This window comes from Spermophilus citellus (assembly GCF_964194105.1).
Source record: "Spermophilus citellus genome assembly, chromosome: 9".
In the NCBI taxonomy this organism is placed as follows: Eukaryota; Metazoa; Chordata; class Mammalia; order Rodentia; family Sciuridae; genus Spermophilus; species Spermophilus citellus.
Window position 1 is genome coordinate 100,097,742 of NC_138191.1, and position 15,134 is coordinate 100,112,875.

The 15,134-nt window shown below is 41.7% G+C and overlaps 1 protein-coding gene across 2 annotated transcripts in view; it reads left to right on the forward strand.

The window, feature by feature from the left end:
- Nucleotides 1–8,006, forward strand: part of FAF1 (Fas associated factor 1) — a 401,623-nt gene extending 393,617 nt beyond the window's left edge. For both annotated transcript variants that reach the window (XM_081307503.1, XM_081307502.1), the window contains one exon: nucleotides 6,033–8,006. In XM_081307503.1, the coding sequence (XP_081163629.1) occupies nucleotides 6,033–6,116 (84 nt within the window). In that variant the 3' untranslated portion in view covers nucleotides 6,117–8,006. The remainder of the gene's footprint in view (nucleotides 1–6,032) is intronic.
- Nucleotides 8,007–15,134: the final 7,128 nt, after the last annotated feature.

Below are 15,134 nucleotides of genomic sequence, written 5' to 3' on the forward strand. Positions count from 1 at the left end.
GAGAGGATAACTTGAGTCCATGAGTTTGAGACCAGCCTGAGCAATTTAGTGAGATTCCATGTCAAAAAACAACAACACAGCCAGGATTGGCTGCCTATAATCCCAGTGACTCAGGAGGCGGAAGGATCCCAAGTCCAAGGCCAGTCTCAGCAATTTACGGAGACCCTCAACAACTTGGCAAGATCCAGTCTCAAAAGATAAGGACTTGGGGATATAGCTCAGTGGTAAAGCATACCTGGTTTCATTTCCCAGCATCAAAAATAAATTAATCTTTCACCCAATAGAGAAGGAAACTGAGCCCTAAATATCCTGCTTGCTTGACTGAGAGCAAGTGTTTGCCTCAACTGTAATCTAGTTAACTCCAATTGCAATTTAGTTAACTCCATTTAGCTGCTAATGTTTAATTCCAAATTCTTAAAAATGCAAAAATTAAAGCCTAGAGAAGAAAAGTGGACTTGTCCAAAACCATACTTCTAGAACCAGGACTGTAACCCATATTTTCTGGTCCTTTATATCCTAGTAACAGTAGATAGTATACAGCCTTGGTAGTCAGAGGAATTTAGAGAGAGGCTTGCTGAGGGCTGAGAGGCCTGGAAGGACTTTCAGAAGTAGGTAGTCTGAAGGGGTAGGGTCTTAAGATTTGGGGAAATTAATTGTAGTCTGTCTGTGTCTGATGTAGAAAATGGTGCCTGGTTTTCTTTCATGTTGTTGTGAGGGGAAGAAGGGTGTGGATGAGGTTCTTTGCATGGACTAGAAGGGACACGAATTTTCTGCCAGTGTGACAAAGTGCTTCCCCTGTGGGTTATATTGTTGAGGCTTCCTCTGTTCCCCGTGTTCCTGCATACAAGTCTGTAAAATAGGAATCTTTGGTCATCAGAGGTGAGCAGGCAAATAGCAGAGCAAATTTGATGACAGCTTTTCTGCTTTGAAGATGCTAAAATTTTCTTTCAGCAAATTTTACTTTAAAAGCAGGAGTGCATTTTGAGAAACCTTTGTTTGGTTTATTGCTGCACAATTCTACACATTGAACTCAAAGACTGTTAATGCATGTAGTGAGACAGAACCCTGTTTAGAGGAGGGTTATAGTACAAATCATGAAGAAACAAATCAGGAGGCCTGGGTTCTGGTTCTTCCACTGCCACTTGCATATATAGACATAGGTAAACTCAATCTTTAGATCTCATTTCCTTGTCAACAGAATGGGACTGATTCTCAAGGCATAATTCCCAAGTACTATTGCAGTGCATTTCCCCTATAAGTTGTTAAAATACATTAGGAACATGAAAATGAAAGAATGAGAAATCCAATAGCATTTTTTACTAAATGTAAAACACTAGATCCAGACTTGACTTTATGCAATTTCAAAATAAAAGTATTACCTCAGCAAAATTAAAAACAAAAAAGGGTTAGTCATAAAACCTTATAATACCTAAGCCATGATTGAGTTAATGTTTATATAAATAGATTGCAAGCTATAAACTACTATGCAAATATATCTGTGTCCACTTGTGAAAAGCAAGGTTTGGATTATTTGCCATTTAAGCTTTCTCACTCTAACATTCTGGGATTCACAGTGTGGCCTGAGATGAGAATTAGTAGCATCAGTTCACATTTTCCTTAATAGCAATAAAAGGATCTGAAGGACTGGGGATACGGCTAGCATGAACAAGGCTCTGGGTTCAATTCTTAGTATGAAAGAAGGGTTGGGGAAGAAAGAGAAAGGAAGGAAGGGAGGGAGGGACTGAGAGAGGGAAAGGAAAAGGAAAGAAACTGAATCCCAGGGATGCGATAGAAATAAAATGTATATGAAATTTCAAACTGTGAAGAAATTTGATCTAGAAAAGAATAGTTTTATTTGGCAGAGAGTGGGACCTATTTTTGCTAATATAAACAGGTTTCACAATATCAATTTGCTAAAATACTATTTTAATGAGAAAATATACCCATTCAGATTTTCTAAGTACAGTGAAGAAAATGTCAAGATGATTGACTTTCCTCTTCTAACTATGGACAAAGTCAAACTACAGCTCTTATCGGAGAATACCCCTCCTCCCCTAAGGAGTCCCAAAGGGTAGGTTTTTCTGTTGATTTAGAGAGTCAATAATTCAGTAAAGTCCCAAGTAAATGGCAAAACACAAGCTCAGATTGGGTTTTTGTATTCGTATTTTATAAACATTTCAGGATTTTTTTTTTAATGACCCTTGGCCTTTTGCCATTCTTAAAGTGAAGATCTTATATCCTGGAAACTTGGTTAGAAACAAACTCAGGCTTGCCTCATCCAACTTCTTTTTCTATGTGGATCCTACTCTAAGCAATGCCTCTGGCAATATAATCTAGTAGTTAAATGGATTCTAACATTAGACTGCCTTGATACATGTTCTGATTCTACTCTTAATCACTTTGAGACCTTAAGCAAGTTATTTAATCTACTCTATGACTCAATTTTCTCAACTGTAAAATAGGGGTAATTATTATACCTACTTCAGATACCCTACCTCAGGGGATTGCTATGAAAATTAAATTATTGTATAAATGTAAATTGCTTCAAAGAATTCCTAGTACAAATACAAAATGAAAGCTCAGTAAATGTTAACTCTCATCATCATCTGCAAATATGCCCCTATTTGGATGCTTCTAGGGACAACAGAGGGTTCACTTGCCCCTCCCCTCCTAAAAGCCTATCAACATGCCGGGGACATTCTGGTTATCATGAGCTTTGGAGTCAGACAAACCTGAATATGAAACCTTATTCTCTCTGCACGTTGATATCTTAGTGTAGAATGGCAATATACCTTCTTCACTGGGCCATTGTGAGGGCTAGATAAGGTGCTATATATAAAGCATAAAGTACTCTGCATGTTTCCAGTTCCATGGGAGGTACTTATTAACAATAGTTGCTGCTGTGATGATAATGACTGAAGATCAAGAAGAAAATTTTAAAAAAAGAAGAAAATAAAGAAGAGGAGAAGGAAGAAGGTAAAGAAAAAGTAGCTCTAGTAGCCACACCAGCTGCTGCTGCCATCTATTAAAAAGTTCTTTCTGTCTTGCTGAGTTCTGCCTCCCGGCAGTTTTACCTCATACTCCTAGCTCTGCCCACTGGAGCTGCACAGAACACATGACCCTATCTCCTTTCTGTCAGCCTGCAGATACTCATAGAGGGTGGCACAGCCTTCTCCCTGCACCTGTAGCAATGGCAGTGCTACCTCTTCCCTGTGCCCTCTCGAAACAGAGAGCTCCGGATCTTCAAATGTTTCTCAAGGGGTATAAATTTTTATATGTTTCTTACCAGGAGGTCCTTCCTGGAATATTCCATGCCTTCTTGAAAAGAGCCCAGAGCACTGCAAGATGGTTTCACACTCTGGCCACTATTTTGTTCAGGAGGAGAATAGTGTGCTCCATCCCCTAGTTTCACCTCAGTCACTTTGTTCAAGCCAGGTAACTGAGAGTGGAAACAGAAATTGCCCTTGTTTACTTTGAAATTTTTGTCTAAATGACCTTCAGAGGGGGAAAAAATTGCTTTAGCTGGGGCATCAGAGGGAATGCCCCAGCAGAGCCATGTTCACTTGGAAGCAATCCATTGGATAGCCCCACTGAAACGACAGAAGGAATCTCAGAGATCAAGACATTAGTCAGTCAGGGAAAGGGTAGCATTCCTGCTGTGGGGTAGAAACAAGAAAGGCAGCCTGGTTCCTGGCTCCCAGAGTCTTCGGGGATGAAGTTCCAGCTTTGTAGTTGGAGAAAACAGAGCCTCTACTCAAGGAAAACCTCATCCAGTAATGACTATCACCTACTGAACACTCCCTGACTCAGTATTGTACCAGAGTCTTCACTAACATTATTCCATTTAACATTATAACCTAAAAAGGAGCAATTACAATTCCCATTTTACAGGTTGGTAAATGGTCTCATGTTGAATGACTTCTTCAAGGTCATATAGGTATAGTAAATGACAGAGCTAGGATTTGAATCTAAGTTTGCTTTTAACCTCATATAGATTTCTTTCTAACCACATGACCTTAAATAAGTGGCACCACCTTGATCCTCAGTTGTCTCATCTCCACAGTCTTGCATGGTGGTCATATGGACTAAGTACTTGAGATGTTCAAGAAACTTTTGTTTCTTCCTTTACAAATCCCAGCTTTCCCATTTAAGAAAATCACTTAACTTTTCTTGGACACTGTTTTTCATTTGAAAACCAATTGCAGTTTATCAGTCTCTAACCTTGCATGTTGACAACCCCAGCAGGATGCAACACAGGCCTGATGCTCCAGCCTCCTAGCTTCTTTTTCTTTCCAGCACATTTTCCTGCCTATACTCACAGCTCTAGCACTGTTATGGTTTTTGGCTTTTTCCAGCAAACATCATATTTACAAACTACAAATAACAAAGTAGAAGATGCCGAAAGAGAGCTCTGGCATGTTAATTAAGAACAATAGCAGAAGCAGCTGGGCAGAAAATGCCAAAGAGTCAGAAGCAGAAGCAGCATAGCTGTTTGTTGACAGAAGCCAATGCAGCATTGTACGTTAATCGGGGAAGTGGGTAAACATTTGCCTGCAGCTTGCCCCCCAGTGCATTGGAAGACAGACAGCAGGACGGGCCCTCCCCACCACCTTGCCTGCCCATCTGCCCATAACCCAAGAGATACTAGTAGAACATGCTTTGCCCTGAGTTTTATAAACAGAGAGGATTCTAGGGGTGAATGTGTCTCCTTAATGATCCTCCTGGGCATACCAGGTTTCCATCTGGATACAGTCAAAGATAGTATTCCCCATTCAACTTGCCGGTCTCCCTGTGACACCAGCCTTGGCCCCCAGGGGCTCCCCTTCTCTCTAGCCAGAAGCCAGCAGAGTCATCTCATTAGGAGTGGCTTGAGTTGAGCAGAAGACTAGATTGCCTGCCTCAGGTGCTGGAGTCTTTGCCCGTGGGCCCAGAGCTCCTGTATGTAACAGCAACAGCTTCAGCCCTGACTTGAGACTGCCTGGCCTTCTGTCACACACACTCCCAGCTGCCCATTTGCCTGTGTGTCCATCCATGCTTTACAGTTGCTGTAACACACAGCAGCCATTCTTGACACCTGCTCTGTGCCAGACACTGTGCTAATTATATGTTTTTTCTCATTTAATCCTCACATCAGTCCTGTGATACTAACTCCAAAGACACAAAGCTGATAACCAGCACAGCTGTGATTTATACCAGTCTTTTAATTCCAAAACCTATGTCTTCCTTCCTATACCAGTATTTCTTAACTTTCTAAAATTCATGACCCTTTTTGATAAACATGAAAATTTTGTTTCTCAGATTCAAAAACCCATCATGTCCTGTCCCTGCCATTGGACCAGATGGGCATACACCTAATTTAGGATTCCTGTATCAGTAGCAAATCCCCTGGTGCCAATATTTCATCTAGCTTTACTTATTTTTAATAGTCCATTTTTTAATTTCTAAAAATTTAAAGTTGAATTATGATGTTGACTTATTTTTTTTCAAAATATATATATATATATATATATATCCCCAAGAAGGAGATTGTGGTATGCCTCAACAGGGAGATAATCATCCTCAGGTCTTTAGAATGACCATTTGCAGTTTACTATGCCTAGTTTTAGTGGGAAGAAGGTTTAGCTGTTGTCTCACCAAGCACAACAGGCCCTCTCATCAGGATTTAACCAAGCAGAGGTCCCCAGGAGCATCAGTCAGCTGTTTAAACAGAATCCTTTCTGAGGGCACAGGAGATGAGGGACTTGTCTAAGAAGAAGTTGCATCTCCAGAACCTTATGACTTGAGGTCCTCCACAAAACTAAATTCTGTAACTTGACCTTTCTGAGAGCTCTGTGTTCCTCATCTGAAGTAAGAATAACAACACCTACATTACAGGGTTATTTTGAAAATCAAATAAGACATCATGAATATAGCCATGCCAGTACATAGTAGGGCTCAAAGTAAATGTGCATAGGTAAACTTAATGCCATGTGGAGAAAATTGTACTGGTTCCAGCCTTTTGAATATGTTTTTTTTTTTTTTTTTCTTTTCAGGTAACTCAGCTGGACCCCAATAAATCACTATTGGAGGTAAAATTGTTCCCTCAAGAAACCCTTTTCCTTGAAGCAAAAGAGTAAACACAGCTCAGCGGTGGAACCAGCCTTTCCTTGACAAGCCAGAGGCCTGTGTCAAGAGATGGGCTCCTCGCCAACCCACCCACACGCTCGTCTCACTCAATTCAGTGTCACACTTCTGCCTCTTGCAAGATTGCTGGAAAAAAAAAAAAAGTAATAATAAACATAGCTACTTAAAATTTCCCATCCATGAGTATATGTTCCCAGCCCTTATTCCAGAGAATTGCAACTCTGCCACCCTCCCCTATTCCCTGCACTTCACCCTTGTTCAATGACTAATGTACTGTTCAAGTGTGAGTGATCACTAGTAGAATTTTTACCTCTCCAGTGCCTATTTTTTCCCCACAGTGTCAAGGACAGCTCTGTCTGTCCTGTGACACCAGGATACTGTGTATTTGATATGTCTCATTGAGCCAAGACTCACACCTCTGCCTTTTTATTTTCATGACTGGATTTCTACTTTGTCACCTACTTTTAAGAGGCAGGGGGGGAGTCGAATGGGACATTCTTGGCATGGAGATTAAACGTTGTAGGAAAAAAAATGTATATCATTTTTGTTGGTACTTTCTGACTTCTTTACTGAGATAAAAGGTTTTGTTTGAGGATTGGTTTGACATATATGCAAGATATTTATTCACTGCTGCTGCCTTGGGTCTCCAGGTTCCATCTAGGAGCCGAATGGGAAATTGTTCAAGTATACATGTGAATGTTGAAATAGTGTACAGAGGGGACTACTACCCAGACTTTGGTATCTGGCTCAGCTGTGGGAAGCTGCTGTTGGGTTTGGATTTGGGGAGTAAGGAACCCCATAGATACCAACTCCCACATTGCTGGTCCATCAGTATACACTGAGCAAAGTTCTCTCTTGCTCTTGTCTCCCTCTACTTCTTCAAGCATTCAAACCTTATCACCTGGTGTTTTAAGCACCTTTTCTATTGCCAAAATCTGACCAGCTATCCCTCCAGCTCTCCTACATTAAAGAACTTGCTCTGCTATTTCACTATTTTAACATTAGATATTGGAAAGAGCAAACCTGGGGGCTCAGCCCAGAAGACATATGTTACCTGAATCCACATGTAAAAATTGGGGGTTTGATTTAGTAATTGTGGATTTTGCTAACTATGGATTTGGGGTTTGGAGTAATTCATGGAACACTGTTTATATACCTTCACAGCCAATGATTTCCTTTTGGTCTTGGAATATTCTCCATAGCTGTTTTTGTGTCACCTGTTGTCTTTATCCTAGGGTTTGAGATCCCAATTTTTACGTTTTTTACTTGAGCAAAAGAGAACGTAAGAGCTTAAGTTTATTCCCCTGACTCTGGCAAGGGGTTCTCAGAAGACTCTAACCAAAACTGGAGATATGCCTGGTTAGTTTCCCTCTGACCAGAAGTGTGTGTAGGCCAAGAAAGTCCCACCTTGTGTATTTTATCTGATATTCCACCAGGGACTTCCCCTGAAAACTCTCTTAAAAAGAGATGTGTTCCTAACTGACTACGCTTTATCTGCCTATATGTGGACCTTCTCTGGCTCCAGGGAGACTGAAAGGGAGACCCACCATAGGGGGAGTTCCAGCTGAGTACTTTGTCTCCAGCTCCACTCCTTCCTTCTAAATCTAGTGACTCTACCACACAGTCATTCTTGGTGCTACAGACCCACCAGGGCAACAGCTCTTTTCCCAGGTGGACCTTGTTCTGTAGCTGCTGTGGAGAAGTGGCAGCCTGAACTCAGGCCATACTCAGGAACAGCAGCCAGAGTGTAGGTAAGTGTTTAAGAGAAGGGTCTCTGAATTCACCTTCATGCTTAATTAACCTTTCCTGTCATTCCCCTTCGATTCTGTATCCCAACAATATAGACTTTACTCTGAAACCAATTTTATAAAAGTTATTAAATGTTACATGAATGTGTGAAGTTGATATGCCCTTTTCAATCCTGTCTTGGAAAGTTCTCAGTCTACCCAGCCCCATGAACTCCCTGTCCTCTAGGCCCTCAGCTAATTGTCACTGTTCACTTGTAACCTTCTGGTCTACTGAGCTCCAGAACAGGAGGCCAAAGCAATTTTATACCTTTTCATGCAAACACAACATTAAAATGACTTTGTTCTCACCATAGATTCGGCGGTATCCTTTTGAGTTATCACCCCCTACTCTTAATCTTTCTTGTCCTGTACATCTCAGCCTTCAGATGCAGCAAGCCAATCAGAATATTTGTTGGGCATTCTTTGTCCAGCTGTTTCCAGTAAACTCCAGGGCTCCTTGTCATCCCTCCATTCCAGTTCACTCCCTTGTGTTCTTGGATTATCAGTTGTGTATTTGGAGAACTAGTTTGAAAGTTTAAGGAAGTATTACCAATTTCCCATTGCTTTCAGAAGGTGCAGTTTGTTTGTTTTGTGTGTGTATGTGCATTGGCACTTTTGGTTTTAAGTGATTTGCAGATGTTAATCTCAATGGTAAGCAACCAACGTCTCCGTTGAAAAAAGAGCACTTTTATGGAATTTTTTTAATATAGGAGAATGAAAAATATTTATAGAATTTACTTAATGGTGCCATTTAAAACTTCAAATACATTTGTAGTTGCATTAAAATTCCTACTTCCAGAAGCTAGATGTACTGACCTGTGTGTGCTGGTCAATGGGATGGACTTTTACAAGATTACAGAGCTCTAGCAGATGTCCGTCCTCCCAAGCATGGAAGTTTCATGTGGATGTAGGAGAGGGTCTCCATTAGCAGCATTACTGATTGACACATTTAAAACCATCCCTGTTAGCCTCTCAACTACCCAGTACTAGACCCCCAGGTGGATGGGACATGGGAGTTCTAAATTTAGTCCAAGAGTAACTCACCTAGACATTGTACTTTACAGTGTAAATAATCCTTCCATATGCATTTAATCATTTGAATTTTTAAAAAAATTATTGAAGGAAGAGAAGTTTTCACAAACACACACATCAGAGACTTTGGTGTCTTCTGATTTGAACCATCATTTGTTATTTAGTAGCTGTGTGACCATAAGGTGAGTAACTTCTGAACCTCAGTATCCTGGCAGTGTGCAGATAGCACTTGGCAATTTACCTCACCTCCCACACTCATCACTACTGTCTGCCTCTGTGAGGAAGGAGAGGTGACCATTCCATTTTTGCACATAGACCCTGAAGGGTTGTGACTGGCCTAAAGTTGCACATCATGTCAACAGAAGAGAGAACTCAAGCCCTGGCCTTTGATTTTCCGCTGCACTTCTACAAAGAGTCTCTAAGTTTCATGCCAAGAATGAGTCTTGGAATCTTCTACTATTTATACAAAAAGTTATAGGTTTGTTTGTTTATTTGTTTATTGGTATGGGGGATTGAACCCAGGGATTCTTTACCACTGAGCTACATCCACAGCCCTTTTTGGTTTTTATTTTGAGACAGGGTCTCACTAAGTTGCTGAGGCTGGCCTTGAACTTGCAATCCTCCTGTCTCAGCCTCCTGGGCATGATTACAGGAGTGTAGCTTAGTTCTATTTTTCTGGAAAGAGAATCTGCACTCATCAGATTCTGAGTGGGATCTGTTGGCAAAAAAAAGAAATTGAAGAACCACCATTCACATCATACAAACATTAGAATATTCTGGAAATTGAAACTGTATATCCTATTTATCAAGCCATATTATCTAAAATTCCCAAGGAGGGTGAAGTATAATCCATAGGCTTTATTCCCTTGAACCTCCCTCCTCATCTAATACTTTTCCCTTTTCTCACATAATCTGCTTTAGAAGATGACCCTTAACAACCCCTCTCTGCTGCATTTTGGAAGTTTGATCTGCAAGGAAAGAGACTTGATCTCCAGCGTCCCATCTCTTAATTCTTCTTAACATTCTCTGTTAGTTATGGTTCTTGGTTTTGGGAGTGGCCAAGAGCACAGCCTCTGGGTCCAAGCCATTCCTCAACTTAGTGGCAGTGTGACCTGAGGAAGTCACTTTACCTGAGTGGGTAGTAACAGCAGTAAGAAGTGGCAGTTTGTGGGAGAGGACACAAAACCAGGAGAGTAGGAAAAAACTACTCCAGACTCTAGGGAAGGGACCAAGAGCCTCTCTGGACACTTAGGATGTGCCCAGTACTGTGCTCAGCATTGCAGACCTTTCCTCAGGTAGCCTCACAACAGCCCTTGAGGTGGGTGTTCTTGATACCCTTTAGAAGAGGCAACAGGCTCAAAGGTGAAGCAATTAACCACAATAAAGAACAGGGACAATTCTGACCTAGACTTCTTACTCCAAAGCCCCTGCTATGTTCATGACAATGAAGTGCTGCCTTCGTGGAAAGCATAGCATTACCAAGGCATTATAACAGTAGTGACATAAAATGTTGGTGAATACTAAGTAAAGACAACTCCAAATGACCCATTCCCCAAGAGTTCTTATAGCTACTTTTATATAGAATGTATCAGGAGCCAAAACGTAAGAAACACCTTTTATTTTAAGTGCGTGTAATAAATTTTAAGACGTCCCCAAAATCCATCCCCTGCTCCTCCCTGACTTATCTAACTGCTATTTTTTCCTTCAGATCTTTATCATCTCAGTAGGATTACAAAATCACATTGTGATTGATCTTCATTTCTCCAGCATTTTCTAATACTAGACCGGTCTCCACACCACTTCCATAAAGGGCTCTAACATACCTGCCCCACCATGTCCCCACCTGCTTTGATCCTCTTGAAGGTTTCCTTTTACCTTCCAAATAACACCCAAATTTTTTACTTGGATTTCAACCCCTTAGACTGAAACACTTGACCCCTCCCTCCCTTCTAGCCATACACTCAACACAAGCAGCCTGCAATTTCCAGAACATTCTAGCTCTTTTGTCATCTTTGGCCTTTGCACTGATTTCCTCTGCCCTCATAGACTTCAACTATCCATCCATCCACCCATCCTGCGCTTTAATTTTAGACTTCCACTGCTCCAAGATGTTTTCTTGACCATTGCCACACCCCCTCACACCCTCCAGTCCTGGGAATCTTCAGCCATGGTGCTGCTCTTTCCATAGTGTTGCATCTCTCTGAACTATAACTCTTATCATCCCTAATGTTCTTCCTCCCTTGACCCAGGCTATTAGCTCCTGAAAGGGTCTGAGTCATTTACATTATCAAGCCTAGTTGAATGACTAGTACAAAATAAGCACATAGTAAATTTGAATATATTAACTGAATTTGAATGATATTGGTATCCAAGTACTTTAATAAGGTGGTCACTTCACTCTCCAACTTATCTGGGACCATTGAGAGGACAAAAACAAGATCTTAATCATCTGTTTATTTCCAAAGCCAGCCCAGGGTCTGGCACATAGTAGTTGTACACTCAGTGGTTACTGAAGCAGTTAAATTGATTGGAGCTGGAACAAAATCAACTGGAGCTGCTGAGGAAAGAACAAAAGGAATTGGTGTTGAGTTCCTAGGTAAGCCCAGCACCATGCTATGGGCTTTATTTTGTCTGTCTACCATCCCACCCTCAGAATTACTCTCTGAGGTAGGCACTAATATTATTCTTATTTTGCAGTTAAGAAACCAGATTCTGAGAGAGAAGTCACTGTTTCAGACACATTGCTAGTAGGGAGACAAACTAGGCTTCTTCAGATCTGCACCCAAACTCATGCCTACTCCCCTTCATTCGTGGGGCCCCACCCTGAGCAGCTTCAGCAAGTGTAACTTCTAACCCACAAGTCATAGACAGTAATAAACATTCTCACATATTTCCCTTTGCCTTCTAGGATACTGTACACCAGTTTTCCTTCTACTTCTGTGAAAGATCCTTCTGTCTCCATGCAGGGTTTATCTACCCTGCCTGACTGCTACATATCAAAAGTCCCTGAGTTCCTTCTTAAGCCCTCTGCTTTTCTTTCAAACTCTTGGATATGAGACAATTTACACCCAAGACTCAAGAGTTTGCTTAAGGCATAAACTCCATGAGAGTACAGTCAATCTGATTTGTCCTTTTATCACTCAGCACAGACCTGGCATTGCATAGACGCTTTATGAATACTTGTTGATAAGAGAATGAACACTTAAGTTTATTATATGCCAGAACTAAAGGATTATTTGTATTAACTAGTTTACTCCCCCACAAACTTATGAAGTAGGAGCTATTGTTTTCCTCACTTGATTGCTGAGCAAACTGAAGCACAGAGATTAGGTAATTTGCTCAAGGTCACACAGCTAGGAAACCAAGGGGCCATGCAAAGCCACCAGGCCAGAACCACTACACTGCAATACTCCAAGAACCTCCTGGAATCTCCAATACACATTAAGAACCTCTTCTAGTCCTTGTGTTTTCACGTTATGGTGATTATTTGCACAAGTCTCCCCCACTGGACCATGAGAGATTACCTCACCACCACTAAGGGACCTGGTACAGGGCACAGATAACAAACATTATTATGAATGAATGAACTACAGAACTACCATGTGAAGTGGAATGTAACATCCATATTTCATACGTTGATAAACTTAGGTTTAAGAGAGGCTGAATCCTTTGTCCAAAGTCTCATAGCTACTTTATTACCTACTCATGACCCATACTTGGGCCTCTCTCCAAAGCAAATTTTTTAATCATGTTTTCAGTAGACCAGCATTTAATTTTTACTATTTAAATGACCTCTGCCTTATAGAGATCAGGTTAGCTTTGACTCATCCACTCATGCTTGAGCCTCTTGTTAAACATGATTCTCAGCCCCTACCCTTGACCCAGAACTCCCAAACCCAGTGGGGCAGCCAATTTCAGGGCAGTACTGGAGGAGTTTCCAGTCTCAGTTCCCCAGTCTTGGGGACAAAAAGGCCTCCAGAGAGAGGTAAGGCCCATCTGGGAGCTCTAACTAGAGTCCCCTCAGTAATAAATGGGCCTGCCAAGCCTGACAGTCTAAGATCCCAGAATTAGAAAAGGGAGGTATCTTTACATTAGAATTGAGCCTGCCTTCTGGGCTCAGTTCTCTGAGCCCAGCAAATGTTGTCTTCCTTGGGCATGCACTAATAACATTCATATAGACTTTTCTGAGGAGTTAGCAACAAGAAGAATCTTACTGAAACTTTCATTTGTGTTGGGGAGGCACATGTAAGGAGTACCAGGTAAAAAGCCATTAACTTGCTATATTCTGGCATGTCTTTCACCACAGCAAGCACTGTGAGGAACCAGTTTGCACAGTTATCACCTACATGCTTCAGTGTCTTCAAACAGGGTGCATTTTATGAGGGGTTTTTTGTTGTTGTTTTGGGGGTTTTTTTTTGTGTGTGTGTCTTTTAAACAGTCTACTGAGGTCATAGCCACAGAGGGAAGAACATGTTCTCTCTAATAAAGGTGATACTGTACCATAGAGAAGCCCAGTTCCTGCCTTTGGGGAGTCCCATTAAGAACCAGCAATGAGCTGATTTATCAATAGAAGCCATAAATCTTGATTTTTAAATGTTGACAGCCACTAGGCATGGTGGAACACACCTGTAGTCCCCACAGCTCCAGAGGCTGAGACAGGAGGATCACAAGTTCAAGGCCAGCCTCAGCAACTTACGCCCTAAGCGAGACCCTATCTGAAAAAATTTTTTAAGTTTTTTTTTTTTGTACTGTGGATTGAACCTAGGGGTGCTTAATAACTGAACCACATTCCCAGCCCTTTTTAAAAAAATATTCTATTTAGAGACAGGGTCTTGCTGAGTTGCTTAGGGCCTTACTAAGTTACTAAGGCTGGCTTTGAACTTGCAATCCTCCTGCCTCAGCCTCTTGAGCTGCTGGAACAAAATTTAAAAAAAAAAATTTTTTTAAGGGTTCTGGGGATGTAGATTAGTGTGATAAAGTGCCTCTGGGTTTAATCCCCAGTACAAAAAGAAAAAATGAGAAAGAAACAGCAGTGCCAGTGTGCCCCAAATAATAGACTACCTGAGAAGAAAGAAGGGTAAGTAGGTGTTCAGAACCCAGAGAGTTTGAGGTGGGCCTGGGCTGTGCTACTCCTTTTTTGCGTATTGGGCAGTACCACTTTGTGCCTGGCAGTAAACATATTCTGTGTAACTGGAGAAGGTGCTCATGTAGCCAGAAAGAGTCAAAGTCAGGTAACCTAGAAAGGGAGATGGCCCAGAGTCCAGAGGGATCCCTCTGGGATCTTGAGTACCCCAACCTGCTGGAAAGTCTCAGGATCATGCAAATCCCCCAGAATTCTGTTTCTGAAGGGAGTCTTCCAGTGAGGGTTTAAAATCAGATGTACCTGGGAAGGCACTTCTATTGACAGCTGCCAGTTACTCAGTCTTCCTTCTCTTGGAGACAAAAAGGTGCTGAGAAGGGACCATTTTTCCTCTCTGCAGTGGTGGCAAAGATGAACCCATCCATTAAGTAACTGCTAACAAATACTAATCCCCAATAGTTCTTAAATATTTACAATGTGTTAAACACTGAGAAGAAGGATTTTTCGGGAATTACAATACTGAATGTTCACAGGGTAACCCAATATAAAAGTGTTGTTTTTACCCCCAACTTAGAGACAAAATATAACAAATGCAGGAGGCCCTGCTTAGCCTCCGCCCTATAACCAAAGGTGCTGGGGACACTAGAACGGGGTGCCAGACACTTGACGAGCAGTGGGAATGCAGTGTGATCAGTCCTGTGGGGTAAAGGGAGGCTGTAGGGGCACTGAAAAGGGTGAAGAAGCCCCCAAAGAAAGAGGCTCCAAACAGCAAAGGAAGTGCTCCCTTCCCCCATACCTTACCCAATGGGCCAATTCAGGAAACTGGGTAGGGAAAGTGGCTGCAACTCAACTCCCCAGTCTTCCACCACTTCCTCTTCTATAGATGTAAAGCACAGTTCTCACCCATCCCCACACTAGCTATATGGCCTTGGGAAGGCCACTCCCTCTATATCCTTTAGTTTCCTCTGATATAAATTAGAAATGAAGATGGGTGACTATGACTTCAGAGAGAAGAGAAGAGAATGCAGAGGCACTTGAAGAGCTTGCAAGGTCAGCAAGTGCCTGTTGTGCTCCTGACAAGAGACAGTGGGGCATCTTGAAGGCTGGGTTCT